This window comes from Phyllostomus discolor, chromosome 2 (assembly GCF_004126475.2).
Source record: "Phyllostomus discolor isolate MPI-MPIP mPhyDis1 chromosome 2, mPhyDis1.pri.v3, whole genome shotgun sequence".
NCBI classification, from domain to species: Eukaryota; Metazoa; Chordata; class Mammalia; order Chiroptera; family Phyllostomidae; genus Phyllostomus; species Phyllostomus discolor.
The window spans coordinates 175,320,707-175,346,088 of NC_040904.2; the positions used below are offsets into that span (position 1 = coordinate 175,320,707).

Below are 25,382 nucleotides of genomic sequence, written 5' to 3' on the forward strand. Positions count from 1 at the left end.
TATCACAGTATGTGTGTGCGTGCGGTCTGCGTGTGGGATGTGTGTTCTGGCTCCTCACTGCGTGCAGCAGAACACTGTTATTGTTTTCTATTTTCTGCCTAACGATAACCTCAGCAGCTTTGAAGCGTAGGCTGTCAGACTATCTGCACGTTCAGAGGGAGTCAGTATGGAGCCCTGCTTAAGAGGGCAGGTTCTGGAGCCACACTTCCTGAGACTGCAAACGCTTTCCATATTCGCCGTGCCTCATTTTCCTCACAATACAATGCGAAGTCTAGTACTTGCCTTACAGAGATATTATGAGGCTTAATTAATTCATATGGAATATTTACACTAAGTGCTTAGCATATAGCAAGCACTCCAGAATTGAGCCACTGTTGTTGTCACCTGCTGCTCAAGAGTATGATAGTTTTACTGTTCATGCCCCTTCGTCCTGCCTGGAATGTTTTTCACGTCTGGACAGGTCTCCAAGTATAATCTCAGATGTCACTTTTCCCACAACATACTTCGTTGTCCCTCTGGCTAAGTAATTCCTATTTCCACGTAACCCCCTAGCTCTTACACACCTCTTTGGTGGTCATCGTATTATACTCTGCATTAGTTAGCCCCCGATTAGAAAGGTGAATGCCTCTGGCCTGAAGGCCACAGTCACTTTTGTTTCTTGATAACATTTTGATGGAAGGGACCCTCAAATACACATTAGATTTAATTACAAATATTATAATTTACTATATTAGGGGACCATATTAGAAGTCAATATTCCAAAAACTTACTGATCTCACTGAAACTACTTTCAGGACTCTCCTGTTTAGTTCTTTAAAGCAAAAGTAACAACTCAACTTCCTTATACGTAGGTAGAAAGTGACAACTATAATCAAAACAAGGCTGCTGGGCGGGTGATTTGCAGAAGAACTTTAGTTGTATTAACTCTTCTGCAGACTGACTAAAAAGGAAAAAATAAACATTTTTAAAGGCATTGAAGACCCAACTAAAGCAGTCAGGGACTGGACAGCACTTGACTGGAAAATCTCACCAGGTGACCTCTCCCCTGACACACCCTATTCAGACAGCTGCAATATCATTGGCTTAGGATGAGAGCGGATGGAGGTTAGGATGCCAGAGTGGATATAAATTAAGAAGGAATTTCCCAGAAGGGAGGGTCATGAGGAAGAAGCCCTGCATCTGTGTATAAGTCCTGGGCTGATCTCTGAGCTGCAGCCCAGGAGAAAGCATGGCCTGGAAGTCTGAGGACGCAAAGCAGGGATCTCTTCTCCTTAGCACAGAGATCAAAATTTGGGATTTGAGTCCTGCCCAGTTAAAGGTGTTTGGAAAACACATTGGGCTTTCTATTGACATGGACTGACAAAGAAACCCAAGCATCCACAAGTTCAAAGTGATCCGCCAGTCATCTAAAGGCCTTCTACTCAGATGAAAATAAAATATAGTCATACAGGCTGGTGATGGGCACTTAAAAATATCAGTTCTATTATTTCAAGAAGACTAATGAAGCACAGAATTTGTGGGTAGGAGACAGGGGACAATGGTTACTATTACAGAGTGAAAGAAAAAGCTACTAGCACCCAGTTCAGAATTAAAGGATGTGTTAGACACAATAAATTATAAAATATTATAAAACATGAGCCCTGGTTGGTGCAGCTCAGTGGATTGAGTGCGGGCTGTGAACCGAAGGGCCGCTGGTTTGATTCCCAGTCAGGGCACATGCCTGGATTGCAGACCAGGTCCCCAGTGGGAGCCACATGAGAGGCAACCACACATTGATGTTTCTTTCTCTCTCTTTCTCCCTCCCTTCCCCTCTCTCTAAAAATAAATAAATAAAGTCTTTTAAAAAACCTTGAATTTATTTCCAAACAAAATGAAACCATGATATTTGAACAAACTTTTAAATAAGGAAAGTCTGTTATTCTTATACAGGATAGATCTACTTAAAAATCAAGTTTAAGTGACATTAACCACAACACAATTTTAAAAGTCAAATAAATGTCTCTATTTTCCAGAACAGTATCTAACAAAATATAAAACTTAAAACATCTACAACATATGTTTTAAAGATTAAGCTTTTCCAGTTAAAATTTTTTAAAATTCCACTGTATGTCATGCTTAACTGACAATTCACTTAAAATAGGAGTCTCTTTGGAGAAACTAAGTATTAATTTTCAAACAACTCTGCTCCTCCACTTTGTAGCACAAATCATTCTCATTAAAACAAAGTATTTATTTCCATGGGAATTAATATGTCTAAAAATCCAATTTAGAGGGGTTTTTTTCTCCCTTATTTTCATATGTACACACTCCTCACTTTGAGACACCATCACAAAGACGAGAATGGAAGACACAACGACAAGCGGAAGATTATCTGCCTCTGGAAGACCCCAAGTGAGTGTGGGCCTCACATTCCCGACTATACAAATAGAGAGTATAGCCACATTCTCCATAATCATTTTTCTTTCTAAAATGTTACAAACTTGAAGGTAGATTGTGTGCCCCGCCCCCAAACTGAGAGTAGATAATATGGATTCTGAGTCAGCCTGCCTGGGTTTGAATACCAGCTCAGCCAGTTATTTTGGAATCTCTGGAAAAATACTTAAATTGCTTTAATGTCAGTATAGATCCTCATGTCAATATAGAGTAGATAAATTAAAAATATTACTGATCCCAGAGGGTTATTATGAGGCATAAATTATGTGGCTAAAACAGCCACTTAAAACAGTGGCTGATACAATACTACATGAATTTTCAAATTTGTCACTTATCACTATGACAAAAGATCTTGACTATGCCATAAGAAAAAATAATATATTAGGTTAAATCACCCAATACATGATTATAAAACACAAATGATTTTTTAACATTTGTCTTAGCTTAATACAATTAAAACATTTTGAGTGACATTATAATAAACACAGATGCTAAAAATTACTTTGTAGTTCAAAATTGAAAACTGAAAAAGTTAATTCAGACCATTAAGAGTTTATAATACTTGGAAACATAGCACAATATCACCACCTGGTGGATAGTGCATTTAAAACAATTTTGTAGAGAATGTATACTCTATTCATCTTTGTGGGGGAAACCTTTTCAAAAGAAGCACATTCTCTTCACTAATGTAAGGGAAATTAAAATGATAGGAAACAAATGAAATACTACATTAGCAGCACACTCAAACACTACAGCTAAAAATATCTTCTAAGTTGTACTTCTCAACTTTGTTTCTAAAACAAGGTTAAGTTTTTGTTCAGAAATTTAAAGTGTATCATAGACAGCATGCAAGTCACCAACTATTTCACTATGACTTACCAATTAATGCAAAAAAATTAGCTGTAACAAACTTATACATTTCAAATCATAGGGTTTTGAGGCATCTTAAAAAACCTATTAATTTTACCTACTTACCATCTGAACTTCTGAAGCGTCCCTGACAACAGAAATCTTGCCTCCGCTGAGCAAGCAGACTTTTCTCTGGGTCCCTTTTCCCACAGAGACTAAGTGAATAGAGAATGCGGGTTTTTCATAAGTTGAAATCTGCTGGTCCTTGATTTATACTTTAGGGAATATAGAATATTCCAAATCTCCTTCCAAATAATTATTCAATTATGAGGACAGGTTATCAAGTTATATCGGCTTCTCCAAGTTAAACATCCCACATATTTATTCTTTTAGCCATTTCTCTTGCAACATAAAACACTCACCATCTGTTCACGCTTCTTTAAACAGTTTCTAGCACTTCTAAAAATGACTACAACCAGTATACAAATAATATGCTGTGAATGGCCTGGCTAATGCAGAGTGAAGATAGGATTACCACCCTTCTCTCCATATTCTGTTCTCTTAATGAAAAACTCTCAGTGAGGGCAGAGTAGCCATCAGGAAATCTTGGGAATCAGACCAAGCTATGAAGTGACAGCAGTAACTGCTGCAAGTTACTTATCTATTGATCTGGTTTCTCCAGCAAACAAATCAACGTCTGCCTCAGAGGGGTGTGAGTGCAATTCAATGTGCCAGTGACTGTAAATCAGCCAGTGGCATCACACTCAGCACACTGCAGGTGCTCTAAAAATGACAGCAGTGATCTTGCATGTGCCACACACACACATATATGGTTCGACGCAACTGATGTAAGTTTCCTAATCAGTGTGAAAATTCAGTACAGTATTTAATATTTCATCATTAAAAAATACCGTATTTCTTTTGGTCAGATGGTGATACACTGACCTCAAACTAACACTAAATTTGTTGAATGCTCATTTTTTATAAAGCGCAATATATTCTCGGATTACTTCACTGTGGCAAAATCTCTTACCCTAGAAATGATTTCCAAATGTTAAAGAATTTAGTGCTGGATTTCTGACTGTGTTTTTTTTTTAATGTAACTTCAATATATCCCTTTTTATAATAATTTTCTCAGGTATACAAGTTTTAATATATTAAAAATGTTTGTCTTGTCAATATATAAATACATAAAAGTACCCTAAATAAAAGATAATTAACAATTACCCCTAAAGTAGTAAAATTCAGCCTAAAACACAAAATATATATAATTGGTTGAACATTCTTAATAACCATCAATTGTATAATAATTTAATGGTCAAAAGTTACTTTTCCTAAACAGCAATAATTTTCAAATTGCATCCTATTGTAAACATTTAATGTTTATAAGAAACACATAAGTATTAGGCACTATAGTAAATTAAAAACATTTAAAACTAGATCAGGAAATTTAAGCAGAAGATGTTTAGGATGGCTCTCATTATAAAATATGTGATTTACTTCCTAAAACTAGCTAATGGTTATACAGTAAACTTTTTCTAGGATATTTCACTTCTTTGTATACCAGAAACTTCATTCAGTATACATTTAGTCAATATTTATTACATATTTGTAAACTTTTTAGAAATATGGCAGGGGCTGAATTCTTTTAGAAATAAAGCTAGCATTTAGAAATGTGCCAGGTGCTGAATGGTTATGACAAACACTATCCTCATTTGAAATGAGGACCAGATATGAAACCATTTGCCTTATTGAAACCAAAGCCATAATCAAATAGAGAAAGTCTGAACTGCCATGTTAAATTCCTAAGTCATGTTTAGATTTCCATTATTTTTTTTCATGTTATTAGCATGATACATTTTGTTTCATTTTTTAATGAAATGCTGATTGCTTTAAAGAAATAAATGCTAACTTAATGAACATGAATTTAATTCTTTATATGAACATTTTATTGAGAATTGAGTCTACACAGATAGATACAGAGAACATTTTGACAGTTGCCAGGTGGGGGTTTGGGGAAATGGGTGAAAAAGGCAAGGAAGTAAAGTGTACAAATTGATACTTACAGAATAGTCACAGGGATGTAAAGTACAGCATACGGAATATAGCCAACATTATAGTAACTATGTATGGTGCCAAATGGGTACTAGATTTATCGGGGTGACTAATTCATAAGTTATAGAAATGTCTGATCATGGAGTTGTACACCTGAAACTAACATAATAATGTAATCAACTGTAATTTAAAAATTAAAAAAATAAAGTGCATCTAATATAATAGCTTCCTATTTAGGGGGTATAAATAAAAATTGAGGATCTCTTGTCTTCCCTTCGATTGCAAAGAAAAAAATTGAAAGTGGCCATTCAACTGCCACTGGAGTCGAGCCCATTGTCAGTCAAACTCACAACATACCACCGTACGCTACTGACTTGTTAGAAATCAAAAGCATCCCACTCTCCCTATTAACATTCCAGAGGCCAGAGTGCTAATAAAGTAATTTCTCTTGCCAAATGACATGCTATGTGTAACCTTAGGAGTACTACATTTCCAAATAATTTAAATACACAGTCAGATGCACTGGAAAAGCTTTCTGGGCACCCACTAAGAGAAAACATAAATAATATGTGAGGAAACACAGCATACTTGAACCTTATTAATGCTATATAAAGACAGTATGTACACTATATCTATGAAATGTGATGTAAGGAAAAAAAGTTCGCCCAGGTTTATTATTGGGCCTAAACTTGTATGGACTAAGTCGTTTTGACATTCTTTAATATAACCCTACTTACGCACTTTAATATAATTGCAAGGCTCCACAGGCCCTCCAGCTTATCAATACTTGTTTTACAATCACCTTTCAATCAAGAAATTAATTCTAATTTTTGTTAAAACTTCATATTGAAAATATCTATTTGGTAACTCTTTAAAAATGTTTAAACACAAAGAACACTTAGGATATGTCTCAGCAATGCTCTATAGCACCTTGTAATTCACAGCATTCTTTACTAAAATGTTAAGTACTGTATTTTATGTACTTTATAGAAAACATCTAAGATTAACCTATCTTCTCTGACTGCAGATTTTTCTCCAAAACATCTCCTAACATCATAGGAACTTAAAAATTAACTGTAACAGCCCTGGCTGGGTAGGCAGCCCATCGATGTCTCTCTCCCCCTTTCCTACCCACCTCTCTCCTTTCCTCTCGTTCTGAAAACACCCTCAGGGAAGGATTAAAAAACTACTTAACCAGACAGTGCTTCCCCCCATCTACAGGGTGGAATGGTTTCATTTTTGCACAACTGGATTAGACAGGAAGTTTTCCCATCAGACATATTCCTAAACATAAAAAAGCCTTTTATATCAGACAAGAAAGCCAGTTTTCCTAAATCACACATATTTTTTTTCAATTTTGACTGCCTGTAATTCAGACTGCCATTATAAATAATAAGTTCTTTGAGTGTGTTTTCTTGTCAAATTTTAAAAAAGTTTGGGTACAAATATTTGTCCTGCAATCACTGTTATAACCAAACAGTCAACCTACTTTGTAAGGACTGAGTAGAGCACAACAAAGATTGCTGTGTATTTATTACTCAACTGCACTTGTAACTTTCACCTGTACACAATTTCATATTTGCCAGTGAAGAATACTTTCCAATTCCACTCATTATTTAAAATCCAGAGAAAACATTATTCAACACCAAAGACAAATTTGTTCACACAGCTATTTAAAAAAGTTTACAAACATAAAATGAAGTTAAACCATGAATTCTCTTCACAGTTCTAAGTTTACATATCAAAGTTAACACGTCCAAATAGCACTGTTCTGTAGTGGAATGACAACCCAATGAATGTACTCAAAATAGCAGACACAGAATGCAAAAACCAACATACAAAAATCCTACCCAAGAAGTTTTTCCCTAATATACAAAATAAGACTAGATCAAATGACTCCTAAACTTCCTTTCAATTCTAACTTTTCTTGTACAATGGAATCAAATACCAGCTACCTTTAGTTTTGTATTTATGTGACCTTAAAAGTCAGTTGTTTTAACCTCAGTAAAGATAAAATTTTATTTAAACTATCTCAGAAAAGAAATTACTTCCTACACTTTTATAAAGTTTATCCTAAAGTCTCCTTTGGTAACTTTAGTGGGTTAAGTGTCCCACAAAAAGACATGTCTCCTTGGAACCTGTAAACGTGACCCTATTTGGAAAGAGTCTCTGTAGGTAATTCTGAGTTAATGTGGTCACGAGACCACCCAGAGTGAGGGCAGGCCTTACATCCCCGACACTGTCCTTGTAAGACAAAGACAAGACAGAGGGGAAGCTCACTGAAGACAAGGGCAGAGAGACCAGAATGAGCATCTACAAACCACTGGCCAGCGAGGACTGCAGAGAGCCGCCTGACACCGGGACAGAGGCACGTGACCGATTCTCCCTCAGAGCCTCCAGGAGGAACCACACCTGCCAACACCATCACTTCAGACTTATGGCCCCAAAAAGGTGAGACAAATTTTTTTTGAGCCACCAAGTTTGTGGAAATTTGTTATGGCAGCCAAAGAAAACTAATATAGTAACGTATTAAACAACAACAACAACAAAACCTTTTAAGAGGCATTAGCATCAACACAGTTTATCTTTGGCCATCACATATTTCACATTAGGAATTAGTGAAGGAGCTTCACCATTATCAAGAACCAATCATTTAAATTCTAGGTGGACAGACGTGAGCCTCATATTTCTAACATTTACTACTGATGAGTCTATTTTGTCTCATGATTAAAACTATACTGAAATGTTAAGCAACTTTTCAATCAAGATTACCCGATCATTTGTAAATATTTTTCAAATATTTTGTCTATTGCTTTCTTAAGAGAATACATAATAAGTTCCAGTATTACTGTATTTTGCCGCATGTAATGCGTACCCATGGTTTTTGTGTGCATTATATACGGAATTATTATACACATTATTGTACCCATGGTATGTAGTCATTATACCCATGTACAATGTGCACCCTTATTTTTCCCTCAAAAATTTGGACAAAAAAAGTGCACATTATACATGGCAAAATACGGGTATGATACATGCCCAGTTTTCTTAAACTTGTATCTGTAAAATGTTTCCAAGCTGCTAAGTGGCCAGCAGTCCCAGAGGTATTGTGAGACAACCGTACACAATTGGATTTTCCCATTATTACTCAGGTTTATGGAGCAAGTCTTAAACTTTTCTAGGTTCTTTACCATTTCACTCCCTTGGATTTGTTACGTATGTCTAAAACACATATATCCAATACTTAAAAGTAAAATCTGATTGGTCTGAGAATCACCACTGTGCCTAAAAGAAAGTCCATAATTTTTACCTGCTCAGTTGCTCCTGTAGGAATGCCAAACACTAAATCTATTTTGAGAGTTCAAGATATCTGTGATATTACCACATAAACCTCTGAGTGTCCTGACTGTTTGGCCACTGAAAAGTCTTGTTCAGAAAGATATAAAAAGTTAGGAAATTAACAACTGCGTAGCAACCCAGCTCACAAACAAGTCTAGATATGGGTGGCAGAGGTATGTTGAGCCTATAAATAACATAAGGTAAAATAAAATAACGAAATTCTAGCAGTTTCTGAGGTACTATTACAGCAAATAAGCATATGAAAAACATTAAGTTCCAGAAAACTGACTTTGATTTCAATGAGTCAGCTATACTCCAACCAGCAAATATATAGACCGGAACTAACAAATATTTCATAATTTCATATCTTTGAAAAACTCTTTTCCACACATAGAATGTATAATGTCTATTATCTGCTAACAAGTATTTATGAACATAAGTGAACTTCCAAACTAAAAATACAGAGACTAAAGTAAGCACAAAAAACTGAATTCTACGTTTCCAAACTAAGCAAAGAAAAGCTTTCAATTTGCTAGGAGATAGCAGGTGAGGAAAGGAAAAAAACAGGGTGAAAGAGAAAAAGTAGAATAGCTGGGGAAAATGGAGACAGACTTCGTGACTGCTCCGATCGCCAACCACAATCCCACCATTGACGACGACAAACACACAGAACAGAAACATGAGAAGGAGGTACGGCCAAGTCAGAAGGAAAAGCATACTCAAGTTCTTAAAGGACATGGAATAAACCAAAAGAAACTGAAGAATTCTCCTGAATTCTGAAAATGGTCCTTTAATAAGGGGAAGCCTCTCTTCCTTCTTCTTCTGTAGCTCAGTTTTCCAAGCTTCGGTTAACTTTTGTGCAACGATGTTTCCTGCGCAGAATGCAGCCCAGACAATATTTGTTTGACGAAACATGAAGCCGCAAAACCCAAGCAGGGCTGATGTTTTATGATTTCCATAAAGACACATCACGTAGGCAAAAAGAGTAAAAAACATGGATCCTGCTTCTGTATAATAAAGGAAGTTAAAAAAATAGAGTGTAGGAAATACTGCTAAGGTTAACGTTGACAAGATTCTCTGGATACTTGAGCCAGCCTAGGAGGAAGAGAAATCACAGTTAACATTATTTTCATGATAAAACAAATATGCCTTTTCTGTTGACTTAATGAAGAGACTACTTAAAAAAAAACTACATGAATCTAATTTAAATAAAATTATTTAATATTAATTTTACTTCTGGCTTTGCAAAAACACAATACATATTTATAAGAACTGTGGCACTTTCTAGTTACACTTATCAGTTGGGAAGCCAATAAGACAATAAATGTTGGTGCCATGACTTCTATGGCCTAAAGTACTTTGAATCATTCCACAACACTTAAGGGGTTATTGTGTACAAGACATTGAATTAAATTCTATGTGGAATATGAAGAGATGAATGGGAAACTCTAGTGCAGGTGGTTCCACTCCCTTGGGGTTAAGTTTCAGCACCTTCAATAAGCATTCACTTAGCCAGCATCACCAATTTCTTTTAAGGATCTCCCTTAAAACTCTGCACTAGAGTTTTATGTAAATATATGTATAGTGCACATACACTACCATATCCAATGATCTTAATATTTCATTTTGAAATTACAGGTATTTTCTTGAAAATATTAGGCTCAATTTGAAGTTAAATATTTTTTCTTAGCCTTTCTGACATATTATTTCGGAATTTGACAGTGTTCTCTTTTCCTTGAATTGTAGCTTTCATTTAATCTAAATCACCAAATCAAAGCCACCCTTGATTAAAATTAAGGGCTATTCATTACCTTTCAAGTGCAAAACATTTAACGATGTTTGTGACTTCACTCCTATCTACTTCTCCAGCCTCACATCTCTATACTATTACAATCCTCTTACTCCAAACACCAATTCCCTGCATCTGCTGCTCTTGCTTTCTACTTGTGCCTATGCTTCTCCTGCCAGGATTCATTCCCACCCTAAAGCCCTAGCTGTTCATCAAGATTCAGATCAGGTACCATCTTCGCTGTGCAGCCTCACCCATGGCCACCCATCTCTCCCTCCCAAACAGCCTGCAGTAAGTGCTGTGCTCCTTCTTTGTATCTACATAGTGTCTTTCTCCTACCTCCCTCTCATTATTTACGCTACTGAAATAATCTTTTCAGTTAAACATAATTATAGTATTACAATGAATACTTACGAGTCCTTACTACAATATTACATCAGGCACTACTTAAGCACCTTCCATCATTAATCTCTTTTACTGTTCATAACAGTCCTATGAGGTAGGTTCTATATTATTCCCATTTCAAAGATGAAGACACAGAGTCACTGGGGATAATTTGCCTAAAGTGAGAGAATTAGTAAGTGGATAGAATTCAAATCAAGGCAATTTACCTTCAGGGCCTGCATTACATCACACAAAAATCTCTCAGTTAAAGTCTGTTTCCCCTAATGAAAAGGTAACTTACTTAAAAAAAAAATTGCCTCATTTACCTCTAGCTTTAGTGCTTACACATGGAGTAAGTTCAGTAAATATCAACTCAATGGGTTTGATTCATGAACAACCATTTACTTTAGATTTTATAAATATAAGTTATTCAGGTATTTATATTTCTTCTAAAATGGAGTAGGGGTCTTGCTTTAAGCTTTACAAAATATACACAAATACTAAGTATTAAAGACATTTCCCACCAAACGTCATAAAATCAATTTATCAAAACTGTGAACTTAACTGCATATAAACTTATACCAAATTACTTTGAAAACATACCTTGTGTCTGGGTTGTACCTTGCGAAAAAGCAAATACAGTAAATAGAAGTTGCCAACACTGAAGAGAAGATTCACGAATCGGAGCATTCCGATGGAGCAGACAACATGTTCAGACCATCCAAAGATCCAAGTGGCAGGTTTGACCACTCCCACTGAGAGCAGGTATAGGCCAGGCAACGTAGTAATCATGGGGTCCCACTTAAAAATGAAAGGCTGACAATGAAGCAACTGCAAGGGGACTGACACAAAGATGTGAAGGTCAAAAACATCTTTACCAAGAATGCAGGCATTTTTAGAAGTTGTTCCATGGCACAATTAAATAAGTCCTCGGCAGATCAGATGTCACCTCTAAAGAAAAGTTTTGCTTATATTTTGCTTTGTGATTAAGGTATCACCAATTGCTACACAAGAACTTAAAATCAGTTTCTATTCTGCAGAAGACCTACTCTTCTGAAATCTTGTATTTCAGCAATTAAGGCAGGTGTGGAAACATCAGCTGGAACTCTGATGAGTTTTGTGAGAAAGAAGTGTTTAAAGAGATGAAACCAGAGGCTCCATAATGAAAGGTAACATGTACTGAGCCAACAATTGTGCTAAACCCTCTGCATTTCATCCTGCAGCATGCCCTAGAGTAGACACTATTTTTGTCATTTTCAGATGAATAACCTGAAATCTACAAGGCCACACAACTAGTCAATAAACTCTGAGATTTAAATTCAGATCTTTCTCTAATTAGACTTTGTATTTCTAGCCACTACTCAACACTGCCTCACCAGAGGACGAAAAATGATATGCCTGCAGTTAAGTCCTCACTTAACATCTCTGATAGGTTCTGCGATTTAAATGAAACACGTAACAAAATGAATTTTACGCAAGAGTTTAGTTCCTACCACGTCTCATCAAGGTTATAAAGAATGTACTTGAACGAAGGAAGTTACTCCAGGGCCTGCTAAAATTCATTTTTTAAATTTCTACCTCTATATTTACATAGTTAAACATGATTCCACTTCACTAGTTGACACTTTATGCAGTTAACAAAAGGGTCTCAAAAAGACTAACGATCGAATTATGATAACTTGTTACTTCTTGGTGGCTGAAGACACCCTCTCCTCACACTATCCCATCCTCGATATACAGTGAGGTGCCTGACAGATGAGCTAAAGTGAAGTTTTCTATTTCCTAGGAGCCGCCCACGGCCTCACACAGAGATAGAGGAAGAAAACCTGAGATAACTATCACCAGTTGCCATGAAAAGGGGCAGTAACTCAGCTTCCTAATGTCATAACATGACTTCCTAGACGACAGCTCTGCTGTTTATTCATTCCTTTAACAAACATTTCACAAATATTAGAGAAAGGAATAAAAGATTACCCAGTTCCTTTCATGCTTTAAGGCTGGGAGGGTGGGGCAAAGGGAGCTAAGTATAAGGATGGGAGGACTAGCTCTGGGGCTGTCCTCCTTGGTTTGCCTCGGGGTGGGGACAGGGTGGGGACCCCACCTGCGAGAGGGAGAAGTGGCCCTCACAGTAGCGCTGCGCCTGCGGCAGGTGGAAGATCTCGTCCATGTAGGGCTCTCGGAGTGCCCGGCTGAAGGCGGAGAAGAGGAGGCAGGACACTAAAAAGGTACAGCTCAGGGCAGCCGAGAAGTAGTAACCCTCCAGCTGCGCCATTCCTGCCCCCATAGCCACTGCCCAAGTACCCAGTCCTGGAAAATCTGTGCCAGATCCTCGAGCCTGGAAAGCTGAAATTTAAACTTGGGCTCGAAATGGGCGCGCAAGGCGGGACTGGCCGGACCTACTGAACATAGCCGGAAGGCAAAGGACGCTGGGAGAGAGCGGACGCTGAGTTTCCGGAAACATCGGTTCACTGTTTCCGGAGAGACGAATTTAGGTAACGGACCGGGCTGTTGCCTTGTCAATCACGTTAATTGGGGCTCACTGAGTGGTGAGAACCTCTAGGAGGGCGGGTCTCAGAAGAGTTTGCTAGCGATGGAGGAGTGCGGCTTCCTGCTTTGAAAAGCAAGCAGCTTCTTATCCTGCAAGTTGGTCCGCTTCTTTCCTGCTTGTTCCCATCGCTTAACCAGGAGGTGGCGTCATTTTCTTACTTTTGCGGTCTCTAAGCTACGAAAATTTGCGCAACCCCCTGGTCCCCGCCAGTTATTTCTGTATTCTGTTAAATAAAGTGAATTACTAAAACTTGCAATTCCAAGGCATTTTATTTCATCAATTCTGGAGGGTGGGAGGGGAGCGTGGGTTGTGGAAGCTAATCTGAAGGCCTGGAGAGACTATTCACTGCTAATGAACTTAACTAATTAGAGGATTGTTTAAATTGAAAGAGAATTATTTCAAGACGTCGATACTCTCAGAGGGGGATTAGTTAAATCGCCATTCTAGTACACTCTGAAAGCCAGATCACCGTACTCAATGGGAGTTGAGGAAAGCAATTATTTTTTAATTTGGAGTGTTTTCCATACAGAAAGCTTCTTTGTGCCTGTGGTTGTTCTTGTTAATTTATTAAAGCATTCAATTTTTCCTACTAAATAATAAGTGGAAGCATCCTAATGGGTAGAATTATGTATGACATATTTTTAGCCCCCAAAATGCCTTTTACATTTTATGCAGTTAAATCTGTAGGCTTTTACAGACTATCTAAATTTCGCATATTTCTTGTACCGGGGCTTGAGAGCAGAAGGTGAAAATATTGGAAGAATGGTGAAGATAAATTATGCCTTGGAATTTTGCCTTGGGCATAGTTGGCAATGTTTTGTAGAAAACTGATCTCTTGGGTAACCTCAGTCAGGTTGTGTTTGTCGAGAATACATCCTAAAAGGAGTCAGGATATGTTTCGAGTTGCAAATCTCAGCTCTTTCTCTGGGTTAAAGCTAACTCAGACTCTCCCAATTTAGGCAAGTTTGTCAAATTAAGTTGACTGCATCTCTATTGAGTCTGCTCTTTCCTCATTAGCAAGAGGGGTAAGAGGTGAATGAGGGGTGGGACAGGAATTTATTTAAACCATTGGAATAAAATCACGTCAGGATCCTACTTTGATGTGATTCTTAGCTTTGTTTTCCTTATTAGCTCCTATTTCATTGAGTATGTGTTGTACTGATCTGTTTGAGATTATGCCCCTGTGATTCAATCTTCAAGAGGTTGACAATTCTGTAATTGTATCAGTAATTGGCCCCAGATCCCATGACTTGCTCAGTTGTGATATACTTATTGGGGGGCGGGGGATATCTTTTTCCTCTACCCTTCTAAATTTTCAGCTGGGACCTCCTTAACAAAGATCAACAGAAGAAAGGTAAACAAATTTACTAAACAATTTTATGTGACATTGAAGCCTTCATAAAAGAGCAAAGAATCAAAGAAATAGTTAAACCTAAGTGTTTTTATGCTAGGTTTGATGAAGATGGGAAAGTTGTGGAAGGATATGCTAGCGTAGTAAACTGGAGGAAACTTAGCAAGACCTCTTTATTCATATTCTTCCTTATCCCATTGACTTCGGAAATAAGGATGCGTCTTTCCCCTGGATGTAGGAAGGGCACCTCCCAAATGAAGATTTTATGACCTTCTTCAGGGAAAGACCAGAGAAGCCTTCTTGCACATCCTAGTTTTCAAGGTTCTTTAGTTTTGAAATATTTGATATGCCAAGGTGCAATATTTTGGGCTAGCATGTCCTGAACGTTGCCCTCAACCCCCACTCCATCAATGCCCTGCAGTTTACTGACCTTCCCTGGAAATACAGGGCATTTTTTGAAGGTAGTAGAATGAGAGCAGACATTTCTGCTACACAATCTGTCCATAATAATTGCCACCAATAGCTTAATACATTTAAGGTCATTAGAAAGTTTCAAGGAAATATGGAGTTTTAGGATTGTGAGAGATCTTTATAAATAATCTACCTGGTTTTATTCTTAAAAGAAGCTGAAGTTAAAATGTTTTACCTGAGATCACATAGGAAGTTAGTGGCAGAGCTTTGGGTAAAAATTAGATTATCAGGCCAAGAGTAATAAAATAATCCCATAACTTTCTGGTTTAAAATAATCTGCCATTTACACTGAACTAATGTTTCAGTAGTCCCAACAACCTTATATTAACATTCTATGCCTTTATGTTTCCATCTACCAAATTGAAAATACAGGTTTCTTTTTTCTTTAAATGTCCATATTCAGACTAATTGTATCAAAATCTTCTGAGGAGTTTTGTAAGAAGCTAGATTCCAGGAAATCATCTTAAGCCACCAAAAATAATTTTCACATTTGGGAACCATCAGTACAAAAATAGTACCTTAGGATGCTAAGTAATCATATCAGCCCAAAAGATGTCTTCACAGAATACTCCACCAGTTTGTTGGTGAACTACTTTTACTATATACAAATTGGTAAAGTTGTTTTCACTTGTCCACTTTGGGGTTACCACATCTCCAATAACCTAAAAATGCCTTCCAAGGTCTGCCATTAAATGAAGACCTCACCATAAAATAGTTATCTCTAATGAGTTGAATGAAGAAAGTTGTATTTTATTAGGCCTATCTTTCAAAACTGGATCACTGTTAATACTTGCTTTATATATCCCATTAAGGATTTCAACCCCAGTTTTCCATGGATGTTTATTTTGTGAAAAACATTTATTACTAAGATGGGCAATTTTATTGTCATTGAACATCAATTAAGTTCTCTTTTTGTGCTACCTACTTGAATCATGATACATATAAAAAAGTTATGGCAAAAATGGGCAATTTATATTGAAGATCTAAAGATAGCGTGCACAAGAAATAAATCTTTGTTGGTTTAAGTAAAGTATTAAAGTTTTACATTTAAAATTTTATTTTTCAATTACAGTTTATATTCAATATTATTTTATGTTAGTTTCATATGTACAGTACAGTGGTGAGATAATCCTGTATTTTACAAAGTGCTCCCCCCACCACCAGATGTTTCCAGTACCCACCTCGCACCACATATAGTTATAGCAATATTATTGATTATATTCCCTATACCGCACTTTATATCCTCGTGACTATCCTGTAATTAACTATTTGAACTTCTTACTCCCCTCACTTTTTTTGCTTTCTCTTTCAACTCCCTGCCCTCTGGCAGTAGTCTGTCTGTTCTCTATATCTATGAATCTGTTTCAATTTTGTTTGTTCATTTATTTTGTTCTTTATATTCCACTTATAAGTGAAATCATATGGTATTTGTCATCTTCTGACTGACTTACAGGTCCATCTATGCTACTGAAAATGCTAAGATTAAATTCTTTTTTGTGGTTGAATAATATTCCATTATATATATATGTACCACCATTTTTTTATCTGCTCATCTATTTATGGGCCCTTGGGTTGCTTCCATATTTGGCTTGTAAATAATACTGCAATGAACATAGGGGGTGCATTTATCCTTTAGAATTAGTGTCTTGTGTTTCTTTGACTATATACCCAGAAGTGGAATTGCTGGCTATAAGGCAGTACCATTTAAAATTTTTGAGGACTCTCCATTTTGTTGATGGCCTCCTTTTCTATGCAAAACTTCCATTTGATGTAGTCCCACTTGTTTTTTTTTCTTTTGTTTCCCTTGCCCAAGTAGCTATGTCAGAAAAATATTGCTGAGAGAAATTTCAGAGATTTCACTGCCTGTGTTTTCTTCTAGGATTTTTATGGTTTTAAGTCTTACACTTAAATCATTGATCAATTTTGAGTTTATTCTTGTATATAGTATAAGAGGTGGTCTAGTTTAATTTTTTTTGCATGAATGTGTCCAATTTTCCCAACACCATTTATTGAATAGACTGTCTTTACCCTGTTGTATGTTCTTCCCTCCTTTGTCAAATATTAATTGCCTATGTAAGTGTGGGTTTATTTCTGGTCTCTATATTATGTTCCATTGATCTGTATGACTGTTTTTATGCCAGTACCACCCTGCTTTGGCTAGTATGGCCTGTAATACAATATGATATCAGGCAGCATGATACCTCCAAATTTGTTCTTCTTTCTCAAGACTGCTGTGGCCGTTTGAGATCTTTTGTGGTTCCATATAAAATTTTGGAATATTTTTTCTAGTTCTTTGAAATATGCTACTAGTGTTTTGCTCAGAATTGCATTGAATCTTAGATTGCTTTGGGGAGTATGGACATTTTAATAGTGTTAATTCTTCCCATTCATGAGCATAGTATATGCTTTCATTTATTTGTATCTTCCTCAATTTCTTTCTTCAGTTTCTTATAATTTTCTGAGTAAAGATCTGTTACCTCCTTGATTAAATTTATCATTAAATATTTTTGAGGTAATTGTAAATGGGATTGTTTTTTTAGTGTCTTTCTTCTCTCTCTCTCTCTCTTTCTCACCATGAGTAAGGTCTCCTGCCATCACCCTTTATCCCAATTTACCCTCTTCTACTCCTCCAATGCCCTTCTCCTCTAGTAATCACCATACTGTTGTCTATGTCTATGAGGTATTTTTCTTTACTTAATCACTTCATCTTTTTCATCAGCCCCCAAACCCCTCTCCCTGCTGACAGCTGTCAGTCTGTTCTCTGTATCTATGAGTCTCTTTCTATTTTGGTTTTTTAGTTTATTTTTTCATAAGATCCACATATAAGTGCAATCATATAGTACTTGTCTTTCTCTGACTTATTTTGCTTAGCATAATACTCTCCATGTCCATCCATCCTATTGCCAAAGTAAGATTTCCTTCTTTTTATGGCTGAGTAGTATTCCATTGTGTAAATGTACCACAGCTTTTTTATCCACTCATTTACTGATGGGCACTTGGGCTGCTTCTAAATCTTGACTATTGTGAATAACACTGCAAAGAACATAGAGGTGCATATATTCTTTTGAATTAGTGTTTCAGGTTTCTTTGGATATAGTCCCAAAAGTGGAATCACTGGGTCATAAGGAAGTTCCACTTTGAATTTTCATACTGCTTTCTACAGTGGCTGTACCAATCTGCATTCCCACCAACAGTATATGAGGTCTCCCTTTACCCCACATCCTCACCATTTGTTTGTTGATTTATTGATGATAGCCATTTTGACAGGTGTGAAGTGATATCTCATTGTGGTTAGTTTCCCTTTTTGATAGTTGGTATTGTTGTATAAAAATTCAACCAATTTCTGAATATTTATTTGACATCCCACTACTTTATTTATCAGCTCCAGTTGTTGCAGTGGAATCTTTAGAATTCTCACTAAATAGTATCATGCCATCTACAAACAATGAGAGCTTTACTTCTTCCTTTCCTATTTAGATGACTTTTATTTCTTCTTCTTGTTTGACTTTTGTGGCTAAAAATTCCGGTATTATGCTGAATTAGAGTAGTAAAAGTGGACATCCCTGTCTTCTTTCTGCTCTTTAGGGAAATGTTTTTTTCTCCATTGAGTACGATGTTAGCTTTGGGTCTGTTATATATGTCCTTTATTATACTGAGATTTGGTCCCTCTATTCCCATGTTGCTGAGAGTTTTTATCATAAATTAGTGCTGGATTTTGTCAAATGCTTTTCATGAATCCGCTGATATGATTGTATAATTTTTATCCTTCATTTTGTTTATGTGGTTTATCATTTTGTAATGTGGTTTATCACATCAATTGATTTATGGATATTGTACCAACCTTGCATCCCAGAGATTAATCCCACTCGATCATTGTGTGTGATCTTTTTAATGTATTGTTGAATTCGATTTATTAATATTTTGTAGAGGATTTTTGCATCTATGTTCACCAGGGATATTGGACTATAAATTCCTTTCTTTGTAGTGTCTTTATCTGGTTTTGAAATTAGTATCATGAGCTTGGGAGTCTTCCTTTCTCTTGAATTTTTTGGAATATTTTGAGAAGGATAGATGTTAGTTCTTTGAATGTTTGGTAAAATTCACCTGTGCAGCCATCTAGTTCAAGACTTTGTAGGGAGGTGTTTTTGGTTTTTTTTTTTAATTACTGCTTCAATTTCATAAGTTGCAATCAGTCTCTAGATTTTCTATGTCTTCTTGATTCAGTTTTGGAAGAATACATGTTTTTAAGAATTTATCATTTCTTTCAGATTGCCTCATTTGTTGGCATGTATTTGTTTGTAATATTTTTAAAAGATCTTTTGTATTTCTGTGGTGTCAGTTGTTACTTCTCCTCTCTTATTTCTGATTTTATTTATTTGGGTCCTCTCTCTCTTTTGATGAGTCCAGTTGAAGTTTATCAGTTTTGTTTATCTTTTCAAAGAACTGGCTCTTAGTTTCATTGATCTTTTGTATTGGTATTTCAGACTCTATTTTATTTATTATCTCTCTGATTTTTATTATTCTCTTCCTTCTACTCACTTTGACCTTTGTTGTTATTTTTCTAGTTTCTTTAGGTGTAAGTTTAGAGTGTTTATTTATGATTTTTGTGATTTTGTGTCTGGAAGATCTATCCATTGATGTCAATGGGGTGTTGAAATCCCCTACTATGATAGAGTATTACTGTCAGTTTCTTTTTTTATTCTCATCAAAATTGGCTTTATATATTTAAATGCTCATATGTTGGATGCATAAATATTTACAAGGATTATATTCTCTTGTTGGAATAATTTCTTTATCATTATGTAAGGTCTTTCTTTGTTACTGTAGCCTTTGTTTTAAAGTCTATCTTATGTGATATAAGTATAGCTACCTCAGCCTTGTTTGTTTGTTCCTTTCCATTTGCACAAATATCATTTTCCAACTCTTTACTTTGAATCTGTATGTGTCTTTCATTCTGAGATGGGTTTCTTGTAGACAGAGTATGGGTCTTGTTTTCTTATCTATTCAGTTACACTATATCTTTTCATTGGAGCATTTAATCCATTTACATTTGAAGTAATTATTGATAGGTATGTGTTTATTGCCATTTTATTCTTTATAACTATGTTCCTTTTTTTCTCTTTCTTCTGAAATAAATATCTTTAATGCTTCTTGTAATACTGGTTTGGTGATAATGAATTTCTTTAGCTTGTTTTTGTCTGGGAAGTTCTTTATTTCTCTTTCAGTTTTAAATGATAGCCTTGCTGGGTAAAGTAATCTTGGTTGTAGGTCCTTGCTTTTTATCACTTTGAATATTTTATGCCAGTCTTTCTGACCTAAAATGTTTCTGTTGAGAAATTATCTGACAGTCTTATGGGAGCTCCCTTGTTGGTAACTAATTGCCTTTCTCTCACTGCTTTTAAGATTCTCTTTTTGTCTTTAACTTTTGCCATTTTAATTATAATATTTCTTGGTGTGGGCCTCCTTAGATTCATCTTGTTTAGAATTCTTTGTGCTTTCTGCACTTGTCTGTCTTTTTCTTCCACCAAGTTAAGAAAGTTTTTGGTCATTATTATTTTGATAGGGCTCTTTCTCTTTTTCTTCTGATAACCTTATGATGCAAATGTTGTTATGGTTCACGTTGTCCCAGATGTCTCTTAAACTATCCTTCATTTTTATTTATTTATTTACTTTTTACAGACCTAATTGGGTTTTTTTTCTGCAACCGTATCTTCCAAATTGCTGATTTTATCCTGTGCTTCATTTAACTTGTGGTTGATTCCTCCCAGTGTATTCTTCATTTCAGATATTGAATTCTTTACTTATGACTTGTCCATTTTTAAGGTTTCTGTGTCCTTTTCTTTGTTTATTATTTCTTTATGTTCCCCCTGAGTTCATCTATTCTTCCCCCAAGTTCCTTGAACATCCTTGTAACCATTGTTTGAACTCTGTGTCTGATAGATGACTTTCCTCCATTTCATTTAGTTTTTCCCCCCTTCGGGATTTCCCCTTTGGTTTCATTTGCTGTATGATTACTTGTCTCCCCATTTTGGCTGCCTCTCTGTATTTGTTTCTTTGTATTAGGTAGGTCTTTTATGTCTTCTAGTCTTGGTATAGTAGCCTTACATAGGAAGTGTCTTGTGGGGCTCAGTGGCACAGTCTTTCTGATCACCTGAGATAAGTGTTCCTGAAATGGTCCTTGTGTGGTTTGTGAACACTCTTATTGTAGTTGGATCTTGATTGCTGTTGGTCCAGCCATGGGTAGTGTTGACCCTCAGACTGGCTGACTGTGATTATTAACTCCATCCACAGCATGTGAGCTGCTGTGGAAGGCTGACCCCAACTGGGTCTCGTGCCTGCCAAAATCCCCCTTTGGGTTTGTTGCTTGTGGAGCTTGTTGGTTCATGCCCTGATGTGGTCTGAAGCCTCCTTCCCAGTGTGTTGTTTCTGGGCCCAACCCCCATCCCCTCTAACAGCTGAAAATAAACTAACAAACAAAATTGAAAACAGACTCATAGATACGGAGAACAGCTTGCACGGTTTTGTAATTGGTTTACATTCAGTCACATTGACCTAGGCAGAAGCTCTGGAAATATAAGAACTTCTGTGAAGAGGTGTTAGTTTTTCCACCTGTTATTTATAATTTCACTATTGGATTTTTTAAAGATTGTATTTATTTATTTTTGGACAGAGGGGAAAGGAAGGAAGAAAGACAGGGAGAGAAACATCAATGTGTGGTTGCCTCTCACACACCCCCAACTGGGGACCAGCCTGCAACTCAGGCATGTGCCTGAATGGGGAATCCAACCGGTGACCCTTTGGTTTGCAGGCCGGCACTCAATCCACTGAGCCACTCCAGTCAGTGCCATAATTTCACTATTATTTATCTTTTTTTTCAATGTTTCCTTCACAGGTATAAGGCCAAGGTTGACAGACCTTTTCTGGGAAGATCCAGAATGTAAATATTTTCAACCTTGTGGGCCATATGGTCTCTGTTGTAACTGCACTGTTTTTGCAGTGTGAAAGCAGTCATAGGCAATCCATAAACAAAAAAAAGCATGGTTGTATTCCAATAAAAGTTTGTTTACAAAACAAGTCACAGGCAGGATTTGCCACACAGATTATAGTTTGACAATCCCTGGTATAAGCAACTGTTTACAAACCTAATGGTTTTCACTTTACTATTGGCTTGTATTAAAATGTCAAAAAGAATTGCAGCAGTTATATTAAGAATAGATTACCAGGGCAAACATTCAAAAGTCCACATATCTGGGTATTCACCAACAGTATTATTTCAACTAAAATTAGCTACTACTTATAACCTGGGATAACATAAACATGTATAGTCTCTCCTTCATCTCAGGCAGACCTCTGTAACTGTGCTACCTTAGGATGGTGAATCTACTGATAGTTTAGGGGCACCAATAATTTATCAGCTCATAAATCTTCAATTACACTTCTGCATTAGAGAAGAAGCTTCTCTGGGTCACTGAATCTCTGCATATTTTTTTTATGGACAGAGAGACAGAGCTGTTACCTGTAAGAAATAGGGATTTTGGAATACATTTTTGGCTCATTTTTCTGTAGGAATACTTCCCCCCATTAGGCACTGCTTGTTAAAGAGCATGTTAACCAGAGTGGGGAAAATGTTAAACCCTTTTCAGCTAGTGTTGCCTGGTTGAAATGTTTCAAAACCTAAAACAGCAGAAAAGTAAACTTGCAGGTGAAACAGGTTCATCAGACCAGGAACATGTGCAAGAAATTTTTTTAAATACCTGTTAAGTGTTATACAGAAGATGGCCATGCAGAAGGGCAGGTTTTCAAGGATGCTGAGTCTGGCTTATTATACAAGGCTTTGACAAACAAAACTATCTAACTCAAATGGCATTTTGGTTGACTAAAGTGCTGTGAATAAAGGTTTGCAGGTCCCCTTAGAGAAATAGTTCAGTACTTGCTAATTCAGTGTTTGTGGTCACTTTGTAGAATATAACTACCATCAATAATGAGAATCAACTGTATACCACATTCGAGCAGATCCATTCAAAGCCATTGACCAATTAGCTCCTGCTCTTTTCCTTCTGCCAGGAGAATTTCAGATCTGTTTTTTAAGCCTGGGTTCTGGAATGGGAAAACACATAGTCACAACAGCCAACCCACAACTATCTACATGAAACACATTAATAAGAAATACATGCTGTTTGTTGTTGTTACTGCTGTAAAGCTACCTAAAGTAGTGCATTTACCATGTTGCTAAAATGATCAGTGAAAAATTATCATGTAAACACTTGATACAGGAACAGGTCATATGTCTTGCATAGTGTCAAACACAGTGCTCTCAATAATTATTAAATGAAAGAATAAATGGATGAATAAATAAGCAGAAGAGAGTAGAGAAATGTCATACTATACAATATCATTTAAGATGTTCAAGAGGGAGAAAACTAGTTAGCCATCGGGGCTCACTGCTCCTCCCTGTTCAACAGGCAACTGCATCTTCTTGTGCAGTGCAGTGCAGTGCAGTGCAGGACAAGCTGTAACCTGAGACATGATGGCGAAGGTTGGGGTAATTAAATTTGTCTATACTGGGCTCCTGCTCACCAGGGCTGCTCTTAACTCTGGTGAGTAGAATTAGTTGCCATCAGTGACCACTTCATTGACCTTAACTACATGATCTGCATGTTCCAGTATGATTCCATTCATGACAAGTTTGACACAGTCAAGGCTGACTAGAAGCTTGTCATCAATGTAAAACTCATCTCCACCTTCCAGGAGCAAGACCCTGCCATCATCAAATGGGGTGATGCTCGTGTTACATATGTTAAGCCCACTGGTGTCTTCACTACCTTGGAGAAGGCTGGAGTTCACTGGAAGGGTAGATCCAAAAAGATTATAATCTCTGCCCCTTTTGCAGTTGACCCATGTTCCTGATGAGTGTGAACTCTGAGAAATATGACAACTCCCTTAAGATTGTCAGCAATGCTTCCTGTACCACCAATTGCTTGGCCCCCTTGGTCAAGGTCATCTGTGATAACTTTAGCATTGTGAAGGATCTCATAACTGTAGTCTATGCCACCACTGCCACCAAGAAGACTGGATGGACCCTCTGGGAAGCTGTACCACAATAGCCGTGGAGCTGCCCTGTACATCACCTCTGCTTCTACTGCTGCTGCCAAGGCTATGGGAAAAGTCATCCTTGAGCTGAATAAGAAAGTCATTGGTATGGCCTTCTATGTCCCTACCCCCAATGTGTTTGCCATGGATCTGATCGCTTGTTTAGAGAAAGCTATCAAATATAATGACATCAAAAAGGTGATGAAGCAGGCATTTTAAGACCACATAAAGGGCATCATGGACTACACCGAGGACCAGGTTGTCTCCTGTGACTTTAACAGTGATTCCCACTCTTCCACATTAGATGCTGGTGCTGGCATTGCTCTCAATGACCACTTTGTCAAGCTTATTTTCTCATATGACAATGAATTTGGCGATAGGAACAGGGTGATAGACCTTATGGTCCACATGGCCTCCAAGGAAAAGGAGCCCCCTGGACCACCAGCTTTAGAAAAAGCACGGCAGGAAGAGACACCCTTAGCTTCTGGGACTCTTCCCAACTCTATTACCAACCACACTAAGAGCTTCTCATCCTCAACATTGACAGTTTCAACCCCAGAACCCTTGAGGGAGGGGAGGGACTTAGGGAGCCCTACCTTTTATTGTGTACCATTAATAAAGTATACCGTGCCTACCACGAAAATAAATGAAAAAGTCATCAGGGACTGTTTGAGGGATGGGAGAAGATTGGGTCCTAGGAAAATTATGAAGTCACTTGTCCACGTCTATGAAATGCCATTTTCCCAACAATGTGTAAATAATTCAGTCTAGAAAACAGTTTGCTAAAACTTAAGTAATAAGTCTTGTGCTTGACATTCTGCTACTAAACATTTAACAAATATCTGTTGATTGCAATGCCATTTTTTTTAAAAAAGCATGAAATAATGTATCCTGTCTTATTAAAATAAGAAAATAAACTAGAACCCAGGGATAATTCATCAAAGATTTTAATATTTCTTTGATCAAAAATGAGTGATTAAAAAATTCCATGTGACTAAATCAAGGTCACAGCAACACAAATTTCCTTCATTCATTTATTGGGAAGAAAAATTTTAGCTTTAATTATTTATGAT

The 25,382-nt window shown here is 36.8% G+C and overlaps 1 protein-coding gene and 1 pseudogene across 1 annotated transcript; one reads left to right on the forward strand and one right to left on the reverse strand.

Annotated features, from left to right (window-relative positions):
- Nucleotides 1-5,604: 5,604 nt before the first annotated feature.
- On the reverse strand, nucleotides 5,605-13,310 carry LOC114513408 (dol-P-Glc:Glc(2)Man(9)GlcNAc(2)-PP-Dol alpha-1,2-glucosyltransferase). The gene is made up of 3 exons (XM_028532716.2): nucleotides 12,951-13,310; nucleotides 11,453-11,650; nucleotides 5,605-9,771 (listed from the first exon to the last, which is right to left on the reverse strand). The coding sequence occupies exons 1-3, from the start codon at nucleotides 13,131-13,133 to the stop codon at nucleotides 8,716-8,718; spliced, it is 1,437 nt and encodes a 478-aa protein (XP_028388517.1). The 5' UTR covers nucleotides 13,134-13,310; the 3' UTR covers nucleotides 5,605-8,715.
- A 10,436-nt stretch (nucleotides 13,311-23,746) lies between these two features.
- On the forward strand, nucleotides 23,747-25,148 carry LOC114513812 (annotated as a pseudogene).
- Nucleotides 25,149-25,382: the final 234 nt, after the last annotated feature.